Source organism: Haemaphysalis longicornis, unplaced genomic scaffold, assembly GCF_048455015.1.
Source record: "Haemaphysalis longicornis isolate Haplotype H1 unplaced genomic scaffold, Haemaphysalis longicornis Haplotype H1 scaffold_10, whole genome shotgun sequence".
Classification (NCBI taxonomy): Eukaryota; Metazoa; Arthropoda; class Arachnida; order Ixodida; family Ixodidae; genus Haemaphysalis; species Haemaphysalis longicornis.
In genome coordinates this window covers 8,644,871-8,660,802 of record NW_027526204.1, presented here as the reverse complement: position 1 = coordinate 8,660,802, position 15,932 = coordinate 8,644,871, and the positions used below count along the sequence as shown (strand labels likewise).

The 15,932-nt window shown below is 50.5% G+C and overlaps 1 protein-coding gene across 3 annotated transcripts in view; it reads right to left on the bottom strand.

Moving 5' to 3' along the window:
* The window catches only part of LOC144158162 (uncharacterized), a 31,720-nt gene that overhangs the window by 12,499 nt on the left and 3,289 nt on the right, over positions 1 to 15,932 (bottom strand). For all 3 annotated transcript variants that reach the window (XM_077688838.1, XM_077688839.1, XM_077688837.1), the window contains exons 2-5: positions 14,274 to 14,532; positions 1,906 to 2,051; positions 1,779 to 1,841; positions 280 to 415 (exon numbers count right to left, since the gene is read on the bottom strand). In XM_077688838.1, the coding sequence (XP_077544964.1) occupies positions 280 to 415; positions 1,779 to 1,841; positions 1,906 to 2,029 (323 nt within the window). In that variant the 5' untranslated portion in view covers positions 2,030 to 2,051; positions 14,274 to 14,532. The remainder of the gene's footprint in view (positions 1 to 279; positions 416 to 1,778; positions 1,842 to 1,905; positions 2,052 to 14,273; positions 14,533 to 15,932) is intronic.

Sequence of the window (15,932 nt, the reverse complement as noted above, 5' to 3'; positions counted from 1 at the left end):
TTGAAATTGAATATTATTGAACATTATAGCAAATAAAATATTTTCCAATTTCGCCGTTTACAAGTTTTGGCTGGGATTACAATCCTGTTTATACTACATATGGGTTCATACATAATGTTTTGCGAGCTACTGGTACAGTTTTCATTGCTATTCGTTACAAAGCCATCTGCACTATATTTGCTGCACTAGATACTCAGCAAAACACATCACTGCTTTAAGCTCGCACATTCCGCACTGTATATATTTTGCAGGCAATAAAATTCAAGCACGAGAACCCACACTGTGTTGCCAGAGTGTCCGTCGCATAAGGAGGTGTCAGGACTAGGTTCCGCCAAAGTGTTTGCACCATCTTGTGAAGTAGTGAAATTCTCCGAGGCACTTGAATCCCAAACTAGGGTGTTGCTCCCCTCCAGAACTGCAAAAATCAAAAGGCAGCTGACGGCAACGAGTGCTATACAGATCCTCAAACTTGTATGCAGAGCAGTTTCCTCAAAGTTGAACTTCGTGATGCCAAGTCCACTGTGTTTATTAATTTCACATTTTCAATCTCCCAGAGTTTTCAAGGCTTTCTGGGAATGCTTCTGCTCAATTCCCCGAGTCCCCCAAAAGGTTTAAAATTAAGATGGGCTACACCATATCACCAGATGCTGTCACTCTCTAAAAAGCTTGTTAAAAGCCCCGTCTCCACTGTGATTTTAACTTCGCGCGTGGGCGTTGCGTTTGTGTGCCCACAAATGGGAACGTAGAAGTTTATTTCATTCAAAACGGAAAAATAAGGAAGAAGTTAATAAAATTCACAGCCAATAAAATACCTTCGAAAAGATGGTAGAAACCGTTTCGAAGTTCGTCTACATTGTCCTGAATGTGACGTATTTTTACCTACTCATAGTAACCCCAATGGTTCAGTGCCTAAAAATATCTGCACTGTAGATCAAACACTGTAAAGTGGAGGTGGTGGTCATCCAAGAGCGCACGTGCGAGCGTTATGACACGCATTCTTTGCATGTGTGTTCATACTTGCGACTAGAGCGAGCTACGCAATCTTTTTCCAGACACTTGACGATGCAGTGTTGCTGTCGTGGTGACTAGAGCGATTGGTCTACATCCATGGTCTCAATCAATTTTTGTTGACATCATCGCGGCCGCCACTCTTCCAGCACAATAGGGCAGTTGATGTCGCGTAATTTTGAGACATCACATCCTGCCAAAATGCCCGGATATTTTGCATTGGTACAGCACAATGACCCCCACACAATGACCCCCATGCGGTTAAAGGGGCACTGAAGTGATCTGTAAACATTGCGGGAGTACGAGTGCAAATTGTAGTCTGGAGACCAGATAACACAGTTATCTGAAAAAAAAATGAACAAGACTGGAAGACAGCAAACATTAAGACACTGGCAACGTCCGTGTCTCTTGTCTACAGGCTACATCGCTTGTGCTTTTTTAGCACTTTCTGAATTCGCTTTAAGACCATGAGCAAATTTACATGTGCCAGGGTCCGCTAAGAAATTTGGGCTTTGCACCACCTGCTGAACCCCTACAATACTGATGTATTCACCGACAGACCTTCTTCGCTATACCTCAAACTAGAAGTGGCATGCTCCGTGCACTCTAATTTGCAAATAAGAAATACTCATGGCTTCAACTTATCACAACAAAGTATAATGAAATTGCCCAAAAATTATTCAAAATGAATTTTAGTATAAAATTTTTTTCTACTGTCTTGCTTGCTCTGTGATGTACTTCTAACAGAAAGAACAATTCGGGAACTAAACCTGAAAACCCCATTTCCGTTTGGGAGCCAGCACTGATGAGTGATGTCCGGGCACACTGCGTGCCTGAAAAAAAAAGCATAGTCAGTAACGCATACTACCTAGCGGTTAGGCAGAATAGGCCCAGTACCAATTGCACTTGTAGTAATGGCCGTCTGTGTGTATTGGCTGCAGGAGACACCCTGGCTGCAGGCAGCATCCTGAAACATCGCCACGACACAGCTCTTTGGCATCGACAATGTTGCACGTGGCATGCTTGCTGCTTTGTTGTGTCTCCTGGAAGTGAAAAACACAACCACAAGGACCATTATCCCACTAAATGGAAAGAGAGCCAGTAATTTTACACTTGCTAATTTTACATTACAAAAAGTCACAGACATCATTTAGCCCAGATATGCCTTTCCAACAAAAATAAATGCAAAACAAATGAGCTTCCTTCCAATGCAAAACAATGGACACGCTATCCATGCATTGGTGTTGTCATTCAGCCATATTTTTGTTAACACGGCAATAATGCGAAAGGAGTGCCACCCAGAATTGTAACTTAGTTGCTCAGTTTCCCTCAATTAAGGAATACTGTTCCTAATAATGAATTTACTTACACACTTGATTATTCGTACTGAATAACACAACTGAAGCCATTTGAGTGTAGAATACTTCATGCATGTTTCATCACGTGAAAGCAATAGTTGGCAAAAAAGCCTTAATGTGGAAGGAGAAATAATTACACTCAAACTTAAATTACTATTGCAGCGAACTGGTGCACTTTAACATTAGATGCGAAGCATCTCATGGTCGGGGCTATGTCCCTCCCTTGTTGTTGTGCCGTCCACACCCCCACTACGCATGCTCGGCTTGCTGCCTGGAGCGACAGTGTTGCCTGTGTCTTCCTGGGCCGGCACGAGATGAGCACGCTTCCCGCGCCTTCGACGGTTCATCGTCGTTGGCAGCGGCGTGCGTCGGCGAGTCTCGGTGGGCCGTGATTACAAGCAGCCCACAACCATCCGGGGAACGTGCATCGACCTCATCTTCAGCAACTTTAGGGTTCATCCACTACAACAGCCCTTGAATTTACATTTCACAGACCATAAGGCGGCCATAATCAAAGTGGAACGCCAACCACAGCTTGACGTCACCTACTTTGAACATGATGATGATAATGCTTAAAGACAAACTCATACCACATACGTCTCTCTCTCTCTCTCTCTTTAATGCCTCTCCACTCTAACACCACCCCCCTGTCCAATAAAATTACACCGTATTCCCATAGGGGAACCCTGAGTAGTATGCGAAACAGCCACGGGTCAACGCAATTTCCCATTTCGTAGTTGTTCCGGTAAGTGAAAAGTGTGGTAGTTACCATGGAAACCAAACGGTAAATATAACGATAGCTACGTACCTCAACCTAACGGAAACGACGAACTAATGGGCACTTGAATCGACCCCATGGCTCCTTCGCATACTACTCAGGGTTCCTCACGGGAAGATGGTGTTTTTTGTAGATACCGGTGCACTTTATATAAAAATTATCATTACTCATATTTTCTATGGAAGGGCACTAGTTAACTTCACAGGTTGAAAATCTGGTGTGTCTGGTAAACTGAAGACAGCCAAAATGGTCAACAACACCAAGTATAAGGCAAATCCTGCAGCAACAAAATTGACGCACTGTGGAAGAAATTTCGTTCAAACGGAAATTCTTCAAGGCGAAATCTGCCCCAACACACTATGTAAGAACAAGAAAAACAGCCCCGTATGAGACCCACATCACTGACAACATAGTGCAACGTATAGGAAAGGAGTGACGAGCAATTACGTTGAGTTTATTTGGATAACAAACCTACTAGTGGTTATCAAAGTTTTTGTCACCACGTAAAGAGCACGTTACGGGGGAAGAAATGCGGTCGTAATATATATATTCGGTCGCAAACAAGGTGACCGCATCAGCTATCTGTAAGCTGATTACTTACAAATAGCTGCTGGCCATCGCAAGACCCCCTCTCGCTTGTGACAGGAGTGTGCCTGTCACCTTAATGCAACTATGACTGGACATGGCGGCTCTGACCTTCACAGGCAAGCAGTTCAAGCGCGTGTTCACCGTTAGGATAGGATGATGCGGGTTCAAGGGAGCATGAAACATTATTTTTGCTTTTCACTTTGAACAATGGTAGAAGGAAAGCTGCAATGACCGCTGTTCACATTGCATACATGATGGCGCAGCGCCAGCAGGGCCCATTCACGCTACTTCAGCTGGATACAGATTGGCTGTAGCTCCCATTTGGCAAAGAGGGCCTGCTCCTCGTGTAAAGACAGACAGCCACATCGTTATCACAACCAAACAATGGCATCCATCTATAAGTTCGTTTTTATTTTTGGTTGGTGGTGTGGGCACTTGGTGCACGTTTTTGGTGAAACTAGGCGCCCTGATTGCATTGAAAAGCTACAGATGGCTAGTGCTAGGCCTATTTTGTTGTAAAATAAATGTTCAGACCCAGCCCCGCTGAGGGAAAATTTCAGTGAAGTGAAAAGCCAGACAAATGGTTCATTCCAGCGGGGACTGTGTTGCATTGACTTCTATGGTTGGCTGACAGGAAATTGGAAATATTTAGTTGAAGCAGAAATTTCGTTGAAGCGGAGTTATTGTAGAGAGGTTAGACTAAATAACAGGGAGGTCGGGTAATGGTGGGTATGAGCAGACGTTTTACAAAGGACTCTCTAATCCGGGATCGGCATGTATTTCCAGACCACCACAGCTCAGAAAATTTAGTTGGCTAAATCTCGACCTTCTGAACCTGTGGAAACCCACGATGGAACCATTGGAAACCCATGATGAAGAGATGTACAGCCAAATAAAGTTTTAATAATAGCATGAAAGCAATGACCAGCGTGCAGCGAACGGGTAATACCAGTGGTATATGCAGAACAACCCTGCCATTGCAGCTGTCTACAATACTGTTCCCCCAGGACACAACCCCTTCTGTATAATCAGCTGGCTATTTTTATTGCAGTAAGTGATCAGAGCAATGTGTACAAATGCTTATAGGTGTAGTACATGTGTCTTTTCCCTATCTGCTCTTACACTCATTGGCGGGGAAAAAAATAATGACTTTAGGATGCATGCTTATGCATCTGTATGCGACACAATTTTGAACGAGCAATAAAAGCATCTAGCTTCGGGACATAGGAGTGCGAACACAAACAAATGCAATCCTAGACAAGGAAAAGCGAGTTTTGTCTGTTACTTTATGTTGCTGCAATGCAAGAGCATAATTGCGTTACGATATATGAAAGAAAGGTTACAGTAGAAAGGTGCATAAGAAGAATCTAAGCCTGATGTGACACGACGATAGCCACACAATGCGACGCGTACCCGACATGACCAGGCCTGCTGATGAGAAGGCAACGATAACGATGGCGCATAGTTGCCAACCATCAACACGGACAAGCCGGGACACGACACCCCGACGCACCCGGAACTCGAGGAAGGAGGCGTTCTACACAAGTTGTCCATCGACCGCTTTCATGTAGTTGCCTTCATAGACAGGGGAGAAAACTACTCAGTAATGAGTGGATCATTTGCGTCTAAGCTGACAAAAGTTACGACCAGATGGGAAGGACCGCAGATACACATAGCAGGTGGCCACCCTGTACCGCCAAGTGGAATACACACATCACGCGTCATCATAGACGGCACCACGTACCCTGCCGCGTTCGTCAATTTGCCTAACTGCTCCCGCGCCGCAATTGCTGGAATGCACTTTTTGAAGGACAACAGTGCAATAATTGACCCACAGACCAAATTGATCTCTTTCTCCTCCGATCACTCCATAACGCTGCAACCGAACTTCAAACACCATGCTGCTGTAAGGATCGCCGATGATCATGTCACCCTTCCACCCCGCGCAAGCTTGATGATCACCGTCTACAGTGAAGATGCTGCTCCTGACGTCGATGGTATCATAGAGTGATCGAAGGTTGCTTCTCGACCGGGGTGTCTGTCGCAAGAGGGATTGCGCACTTCAAGCAACGGGAATCCCACGTTTTGATCACTAATTTCCCCAAGGAGTACCAGCATTTAAACAAGGGCGCTGCATTGTGTTGCTCGAAGAAATGCAACAAGCAAGTGACGTGATCGTGGTCGCAGACTTTGACCGCACACCCGAAGGTACCTTCACGCTTCTGTATCCTTTTGATGTGAATCGAGCGCTACCGCTTTGCTGCGTCGCTACAGCGAGTGTTTCTCGTCCATCTCAAAATTACGCCAGACACCTCTGATGAAGCACCGAATTATAACCGCAGATGGAGCTCGACCTACCCGACAGTGACCAAGCCGCGTGTCTTCACACGAGTGGGAAGCCATCCGGACACAAGTGGACATTACACAGCCATCGAAAAGCCTGCTGGGCTGCGCCAGTCGTACTCGTGAAGAAAAAAGATGGCACATTGAGTTTTCGCGTTGACTACTGGCAACTGAACAAAATCACCAAAAAGAACATGTACCCGCTGCCACTAATTGACGACGCCCTCAACCACCCCTGCCACGCGAAGTACTTCTCATCGATGGATCTAAAGACAGGCAACGAGCAAATAGAAGTGGACGAGAGAGACTAAGAGAAGACTGCATTCATAACCCCGGACGGCCTTTACAAGTTAAAGGTGAAGTCGTTCGGGCTGTGCACAGCACCAGCAACGTGTCAAAGAGTGATGGGCACGGTGCTAGCTGGCCTGAAGTGGCACACCTGTCTCGTATACCTCGATGACATTGTGGTATTCGCCCGACCTTTCAGCAAACACCTCGCAAGATTGCAGTCTGCACTCGAGGCCATTTGCTCGTCGGGGCTAACGCTGAAGCCTGAACAGTGCTGCTTCACGTTCAAGGAACTCAAGTTTTTCGCCCATGTCACCAGCGCCGCAGGAGGTCTGCCTGACCCGGTGAAAACTTCAGCCATAGCGAACATCCCAAGACCGAAAGACAAGAGCGTGCAAAGATTTCTCAGACTTTGCGCATGCTACAACCGCTTCGTCGCAAACTTCAAACGCATTACAGAGCCACTCATGCACTTGATGAAAGATAGCACCCCTTTCAGCTGGTAAAACACCCAAGAAAAAGTTTTCTGCGAGCTGCAACAACGCCTGCGAAGTCCGCCTGTGCTCCCTCATTTCGACGATACGCCTAAGCAGAAATGTACACAGACGTCTGTGACTGACTTAGGTGCCGTCCTCGTCCAAAAGCAAAGCAGTTGCAAAAAAGTAATCACCTTCGCTAGGCGTGATCTGTAGGAGGAGAAAGACTACTCATCCTCTGAGAAAGAGTGCCTCATAATTATATGGGCCATTTCAAAATTTCACCCATACTTGTATTAAACGTTGTGACAGACCACCATGCACTCTGTTGGCTTGCCAAGTTAAAGGACCCCTCTGGCTGTTTTGGGCCGTGGAGCTTCCACCTGCAATAGTTCAACGTTACAATAGTCTACAAATCCGGCAGGAAACACTCCAACGACGACTGCCTGTTCCATGCCCCCCCTGACGCACCACCACTAGACTCCAATGAAGAAAGCGCGTTCTTCAGAGTCGTGACAAAGAGCGACCTGGCCTCCCAGCAAGGTGCCGACCCTGCAGTACGCGTCATGGTCGACTACCTTGAAGGACGCAACGTTGCCGCGCCGAGGGCATTCAAACGGAACTTCCCAGCATTCACACTGAAAAACTCCATCCCCGTGAAGAACAATTTCAGCCCCGGAACGAGAATGAATTATCTTCGTGTCATCCCGCAGACGTTCGTGACGAAATTTTGGAAGCGTCCCATGACAGCCCGTCTTCCGGACACCTTGGCACAGGTCACACTATTGGAAAAATCATGACAAAGTACTACTGTCCCCACCTTACATCCGATGTCACTCACTACGCCCGGAGCTGCCGTGACTGCGAGCGACGAAAAACGCCGCCGATGAGACCCGCTGAACTTCTCCAGCCGATCGCCGTCCCATCAAGGCCTTTCCAACAGATTGGAAGAGACCTTCTGGGCCTGTTCCCTACGTCACGATCCGAAAACAAGTGGATTGCCGTAGCGACAGAATACATGACGTGCTACGCAGGGACCGCCACTCTTCCGAAAGGGACTGCACAAGAAGTCGCGAAGTTCTTCATAAACCAAGTTGTGCTAAGACATGGGGCCCCTGAAGTCCTAATCACGGACCACAGAACGGCCTTCACTGCGGAGCTTATGCAAGGAATCTTACGCTACAGCAGCATGGATGACTGAAGAACAATGGTGTAACACCCCCAAGCAAATGGACGAACGGAATGTCTCAACAAGACGATCACAGATATGCTTTCTTTGTACGTTGACGTTGAACATAAGACTTGCAACGAAGTCTTCCGTATGTCACGTTTGCGTACAACACGGCTATCCATGAAACTATGCAGATGACACCGTTCGAGCTTGCCTAAAGAAGACGGCGCACTACGATGCTTGATGCCATGCTTTTATGCATAGAAGACGATGAGTTTAACGCCTACATCCAAGGATACCTTCAGCGTGCAGAGGAGGCCCACCAGCTCGCTTGACTTCGCGCAACGGACCAGCAGCTGGCGGATGCCAGACGCTACAACCTCCGACGCCGAGACACGGAGTACCGCCCAGGGGTTCGTGCTTGGGTATGGACTCCCATCCGATGACGTGGAGTCAGTGATAAGCTTCTGCAATGGTATTTCGGACCCTACTGGGTTCTACATCGTGTTGGCCAACTTACCTACGAGGTGATCCCCGATGGTTATTGCAGAACATCGCGACGACGCACGCAGCCCGAAGTCATCCATGTGGTTAGCCTTACAACAGAAGGTGGCGGACTTTCTTGTTGTTCGGGCTGTCTTTTATTTTAGCACTGGGTCGATGCGAACGCTGCATTGGGTTCATTTATTTATGTTTTGTTTTTTCCCAGCAGCTGCGCCGGGCTGTTATCTGTGTTATCCGTGGGACAAGTGAAACGCATGTTCCATTCTTTGTGCCGCACGTGTTTTCTTTTTAATAGAGAGAGTGTTTTGAACTAACATCACCAGCCTAGAATAATCTTTGATCTACAGTGTCCTGGATGCAATTCAACGGTTCGAGAACCACTCGCACTGAGAAATAAATGCCCGTAGAGCATATGCTGCGGTATTCGACTCGTCGACAGTCCCCTGCGTATGTCACCTTGTTGACTGCTGATACACAGCCTGTGTATTTGAGTTGTTAAGGGAGCACAAGTTTACTCTAACAAACTTGTTTGTCCTTCAAAACAGCTGCGTCGTCTTTGGCTACGTGACAATATCACAGAATAAAAGTGTTTTGACATAGCGTACTCAGCATTTCTTAATTATCACTACTAACTGTAATCCAAGACTTCGTGTACTGCAAAAAACGGACAAGGACTGAAGGAGGCAACGGGAACAAGCGTTAACTTCAAATTGAGCTTCATTGAAAAAATGCGTAGATTAAACACGGAAGCGGGACATTATCATAGACGAACAAATAGAACAGATGCATAGAACATCATAGAACAGATGCAAGGCATCATAAAATTTGCACACAAAATTATTCACACAACGACGTGACGTCGACAAAAGGCAGCACGAGGCATTGACTAAAGTGGTATCCACCCCCTTAGATAGCCAACCTTCTTATCAGACAAGGGCGCGGATGGTGCGAACACACTTGGCGCGGAAAACACAACATTTGCATCAGCTTTCGCACCAATCTTCTTCAGCCTATGTGCCAGGTCATGAAAGTACGGAATTACAGCGAGCTGCTTTTTGTTCACAGGGCTATCAGCGCCGTTGTGAGCCTCAAGCAGTGCACCTCCACCGGCGTACTTGATATTCCTGAGTAGGCCCTCAGCAAGACAGGCAACAAGCTGTTGCAGGAACCCCGCTTGGTGAAGGTGCTCCACCTGCTGCAAGAAGCTTTCTTGAATTTTGCGAGGACAAGACCTTTGCAGCGCACTTGCTAAACACAGGTTTGCCACCCCCCTGTTTCCCCAAGCGAGAGTGCCCTGACGAGAAGGGTAGCAACGGCTTAATGGTGCATGCCTCGTAGCTCCAAGACGTCTAAAAACCTAACATGCTACAGTGAAGATGAGTACGCCATCTTTTTGAAGTGCCGTAAAGTTTATGTTGGGCAAACAGGTCGTTGCCTGAACGACCGGCTGCGTGAGCATGACTACAATGTTCATAAGGTGGTCAAGGGCCGCTTGGGCATTCACTGCCGTGGTTTCATTGCCCCTCTGAGAGCTGTGCCATCACTGCTCGACACGCCATTCAGAAGACTAGGGAAATAACTAAGGCAGCCGAAGCAGCACACCTGGAGGATTGTTGCATGACCGCACTGTCCATGGCCTTGTCAGATAAGGAGACCGGCTATTTAAAAGGGGGTTAAGTGGCACCTTGGTCAATGGATCGTGCCACCTTTTGTCAACGTCACCTTGATGTGCAAATAATTTTGTGTGCAAATTTCGTGATGCCTGGCTTCTGTTCTGTTCTTTGTTTGTTTACGATAACGTCCCGCTTCCATGTTTAAATTCATGCATTTCAGTTGGAAGTTAGTGCTTGTGCCCGTTGCACCTTCTGGCCTTCCCTGTTTTTTTGGCTACACGAAGTCATGGATTACAGCTACCAACCAGCCCAAACCCAAACTCTGCTAATAACTGTAAATTTGGCTAACTCCTTGAAACACAAACTATTGGAGACATTATTGGCATTTCCACCACACTGCTTACAGTAAGAAAGTTTACTGTAGCTGGAGAGATTGGGTACATCTGAGATTGAATTACACCAAGTTTCTCTTAACATAATTATACTAAACTGGCAGCTAAATTGGTAAAATAGAGTTGTTTATGAAATTGTTTATGACAAGAAAAAATTTATAGATGCTTCTCCAGTGAGCTCTGACGGTTTGCAACTTTTGTGACTTCATAAACCATAGTACTCAAAGCGTACGGGGCGTCGACACCCGCTTTCATGTTTCTCTCATTTTTAGCCTTATTAAACAAGTGTCAGTCACAAGAATGGCTGAGAATCTAAATAGATTCTCAGAACGGTAATCTATTGATATAGACCATCTTTTTTTTTAACTTTAATATCCATTCAATGACTTCAGCATTACTACTCAAGAGCTCAGTAGTATTTTCCTTTTCTGTCTGAATGAAGCCCTTCTATTTGAGCTAGCACCTTCGAGAGTAGTTTGCATTGAATTACATCGCTCTCAAGATTCCTAATGCACTTTTTGTTGCTACAGCACCCTTTGTAAAGTTTTCATTTTCTTTTTTTTAATCCTTAGTTGTGTGACTTGAGAGCCTCAACTTGGTTTCTCATATTTAAGGTTGATTTTCATTAATGCTTTCTTTCATTTCATGCAATTCAACCTGTGACAAGTGTGTGGCGCCCCCCATCCCTGATATTCGTTGGCCGCTAAGTTCAGTGGCCCCACCAGGCTCGGTGGGCAACCTTGTGTGTGGCCGGGCAATAAACACCTCCGAGGACGGCTGCTCGGGGGTCAGTCACCGTCACCACCAGCACGCTGCATGTCGTCTCTCGGCTGGAGGGTACCCCCACCCTCCAAGGTTCACGAACGCCGGTCTAGATCGTGACACTGGCGACGAGGATGGGATTCGTCGGCACTCGTCGCCATTGACACTGGCGACGAGGGAAGAAGTTCGCGGAGCGGCCGAAGCCACCATGAACGCCGCCACCGAGAACGCCGAGACACCGCCCCCTCAAGCCAGCCGCCATTACGCCATGCCGCTGTACGGGAGGCTCGAGCCGTTCGAGGGTGAAGGGTCCGCCTGGCCGGTCTACGAGGAGCAAGTCGGCGTGTTTTTCCGGGCGAACGACACACCCGAGGCAAAACAGCGCGACATCTTCCTGGCCAGCTGCGGGACCCGCGTCTTCGCTCTCCTGCTCGACCTGCTCAAGCCGGCCACGCCGCACGAGAAGTCGCTGGGTGAGCTGCTCGCGACGCTACGCTCGCACTACAGCCCGGCTCCGTCGACGTTAATGGAGCGTTTTCGCTTCAATAACCGGAGCCGCCGAGACGGAGAGACGCTCGGGCAGTTCGTCGCAGCGCTGCGAGGGTTGGCGAGCGGCTGCGCCTTCGGGGAGCAGCTCGACTCGCTGCTCCGGGACCGTTTCGTCTGCGGCATCAACGACCCCGCCATGCAGACGCGACTCCTGGAGCTTCCCGACCCCTCGCTGGACGACGCCGTGAAGGCCGCGCTGGCGATGGAGGCTGCGGCCAAGGACGCGGACGAGCTAGCGCGTGCGACCGGATCACCGTCGGCGGAGGCGGCGGTGAACAAGATGGCGGCACGGCATGGCAGGTGCGTTCGCTGCGGTGGTGACCACCCCCCCTCCCAGTGCCAGTTCGCGCAGGCGGAGTGCTTTGCGTGCGGAAGAACTGGGCACATTGCTCGGGCGTGCCGAGGGGGGACGACAGCGGACGGACGGAAGCAGCAGCCGGCGTCGAGCACAGGTTCCGTGCCAGCCCAATGCCAAGGGAGTCGGCGCAAGGGTAGGCGGCGGGGTCGTGCGGCAGCAGCTTCGGGTGCAACGGCTAGGCTTCACGTCGTGGCCGAAGACCCGCAGATGTTCGTCATGTGGCACGCGGCCACAGTGCAGCCGCCGGTGCCACCATACTGGCTGACCGTCGAAGTCTGCGGGCGCCCCATCTCCATGGAGCTGGATACAGGGGCCAGTGTGTCTGTCATGGCCGGGAAAGTATTCAGACGCACCTTCCCTGGCGTGGCCGTCGAGGCGTCGGGCGTCATGCTGCGCAGCTACTCCGGACAGCTCGCCCAAGTCGAGGGTAAAGCCCAGGTCAGCGTCCGCCTTGGCGACAGGGAGGCCACCCTTCCCCTGTACCTGACCAAGGGGCCGTCACCGACGCTGCTGGGCCGGAACTGGATCCTGGCGTTGGGCGTGAGGCTGCCGGAGTACCAGGAAGCAGTGCATGCAGTGGCAGACGTCCCGAGCCTCCTGACCAAGTTCGAGGCCCTGTTCCAGCCCGAGGTGGGGACATTCACCGGCACGGCGGCAAGCATTGAGGTGCCAGAGGGAGCACTGCCCTGTCCAGCCCGACTGCATGGACGGCGTCATCGAGCAGCTGCTGCACCGGCGAGAGGCCGGCACCAACGGCGGCGGGGTGCTGGGCACCAACGGCCGCCTGCTGCACCTGGTGGTGCTGGGTGCCAGGGCCAGCGCCCAGCAGGTGGCACAGGCTATGCGGCAGGCGCTCCCACAGGGTTTCCGGCTCGACGACAAGGCCCAGTACGCGCTGGATTTCAAGATCGACGGCGACGTGGGCCTGCCGCACAACTCGTTCCACACGGAGCCCCTGCCCCACAGCTGCCTGTGCGTGTACACCAGCCAGCCGGGGCTGGAGTACATCCGCGAGAGCCTCGAGAAGACCCTGCTAGCCAACCTGGAGCAGGAGAACCGGCTGCCCTTCCACGGCCTGCCCCTGGTCATGGTGTTTGCGGGCCAGGGGGACTTCCTGCGTGAGGAGGTCGTCAACCGGGCCAAGAGCCTGCAGTGCCCCTTCGTGGACGACGGCGGCGGCCTGGACCCCGTGCGGCTGGAGCAGGCGCTGTGCGCGCTGGTGGAGAGCATCGAGCGGCTGCACATCTACCAGGCGCTGCCCGCGGTCGCGGGGCCCCGGCTGGACATGCGGCTGATGCTGTGCATGCTGTGCGGGGACCCGTATGCGCCCGAGCAGGTGCTGGCGCCCCTGCTGGTGCAGCCGGACTGCCTGGCCACGGGCCTGCTGCACTGCCTCAGCCAGGACTCCTTCAAGGGGAGCCAGCTTTACCGACCGCTGCCAGCACAGCACCAGGGGCTGGTGCTACTCGTGCCACTGTGGCGCCACGCGCAAGTCCTCCGACACCGGGAAGGCTGACAGCTGGTGCGAGAGTGCCACAAGTGGCACCCAATGCTGCCACACTTGCATGGACACCTGTGCCCAGGCGGAGTGCGAGACTGCGGAGACCTCCGGACCGGTACTTGCCGGGGGGACAGGTGTTTTGTGTTTGTGTAGGACCAACAAACTTGGGGGTGAGGGGTGTGACAAGTGTGTGGCGCCCCCCATCGCTGATATTCGTTGGCCGCTAAGTTCAGTGGCCCCACCAGGCTCGGTGGGCAACCTTGTGTGTGGCCGGGCAATAAACACCTCCGAGGACGGCTGCTCGGGGGTCAGTCACCGTCACCACCAGCACTCTGCATGTCGTCTCTCGGCTGGAGACGACCCCCACCCTCCAAGGTTCACGAACGCCGGTCTAGATCGTGACACAACCTGCAAAGTGTCACTGAGAAATTCCCTTTCAGCCATCTTGTTGAAGTATATTTGAAACTAGAACTACAAGCAGGCACCCAACCGTTACCAATCAACCGTTAGCAACCACTCAGGAGCAGTGGCAGCAGTAGTGACATTATAGATCGCGTGTGATGCAATTCTTTTCTGTCACTAACCTGCAGAAGTGGCTGAGCTGTGTTAGTGCTGTGTTTCCATACGCTGCTGCTGCTGCTGGAAAGTGCTGGCTCTCAGATCGACGATGCTTATAAATACTGTAGCCTGAAGATTTCACAATCCACTGGTCGTTTAGTCCAGCCCATGGAGCTGCAGGCCTGTCATGCCACGCTGGTCAGGAATGGCCGTCTTCACTTGCTGCACCAGGGTGGAGTGCAGGCGGTGGATACAGGCGGTGGAGAAGATTGTCCGAAAACCAGCCTGCAAAAGTGAATGAGCAAAGGTTATTGCCATGCTTCCATAGGCCACTGCTGCTCAAAGCCTATCACATTTGCACAAGCGATGGAGAACCAGAAAGTGGCACTGCCCCTCTAAAGACAAAATGGCGAGCAATAGCGTTCACACCCATTGCTTTGAGTTGAGGGCACAGTACTATCTACTACCCAAGGGTCTACCATGGTTCTACTACACAGCGACTTGCGGCGTGGCGTATTCCACGGTGTAAGGCATGCTTTCATACCTCGACATTGCAAGGCTAGCCTCGGCCTTCGAAACAGCGCACTTTTCCAGTGCATTTCGGAAGCTAGTGCCCCCGTTCTGGGGATCTGCCCTTCGGAGATGCTACTCCTAGTCAACGGCGGGAGCCGGCTCATAGGTTGGAGGCCTGCTGCGCTCCTCACCAAGGCTCAGTGATGAGTGGAGTTCACCATTACGATAAAACAGCACAAATTCAATAGGACGAGAAAAGAACACCATGGGCTCTTCTCTTGCCCCTTTCAGTTTACGCTGTTCCATAACCAATTATACCAACACGCCCAACTCTCGACTTCGTTGAGTTTACCACCCTGGTGAAGAAGCAGCAGTTCGCACTTGGGCTTACAGCATCTGCTAGCACCCGTGGCCTGGGCCACAGCATCTCTGGTAATGGCACACAGCAGCGGAAATCCAAGACCAGGGCACGGTCTATAGCAACTTGACCGTGCTGAGGAATCCTCAAGCCGGGTCACCAAGAATGTGTTCGTGTGGACACTTCCAAGGTGGTGACAGCGATTGAGCCCCATACTGCTGCATCTTGGCAGCTCTTGGCCAACCTGCTGCTGGACAGGGCAGCCTCTAATGCCAGCCAGAGGTTTAGACCGGCGACACACGTCCTCAGTTCGATATGTCATAGGACCACGAAAACAGTCTCTATTCATGGACCCACACTTTGCGTTTGAGGGGGGAGGGATGTAGGGATTGCCTTGGCACCCCTCCTCAAGAGGCCTCCCCAACCTTGTTCAACCACTCATTGCGAAAAATATTTCCTAGTGCTCCTTGAGAAATGTCACCTTGAGAAATGGACTCTGCAGTACAGGAGAAGCAAGGGGGAATGTAGTGCGACCTGTGTGCTGCTGCTTGTACATGATGACAGTTTGGTTGAGATGGATTGTGTTTTAGTATACGCTGAAACGGGCAACGATGGACTCGGTCCTTGTTGTTTAGTGACCAATACAATGTAAAAGGCACGTCATTCCTTGGCATTGTGGAACGCAAGTCCACAGTGTGCACAGCATGTTGCCACTTTAAAGCAGTGAAGGAGTGCCCTAACTATGGGGGGGGGGGCTCCAGTATCAATAAACCGCTTATTTCAAGACGGTATTTCTTAGACCTAGCTTATGTTT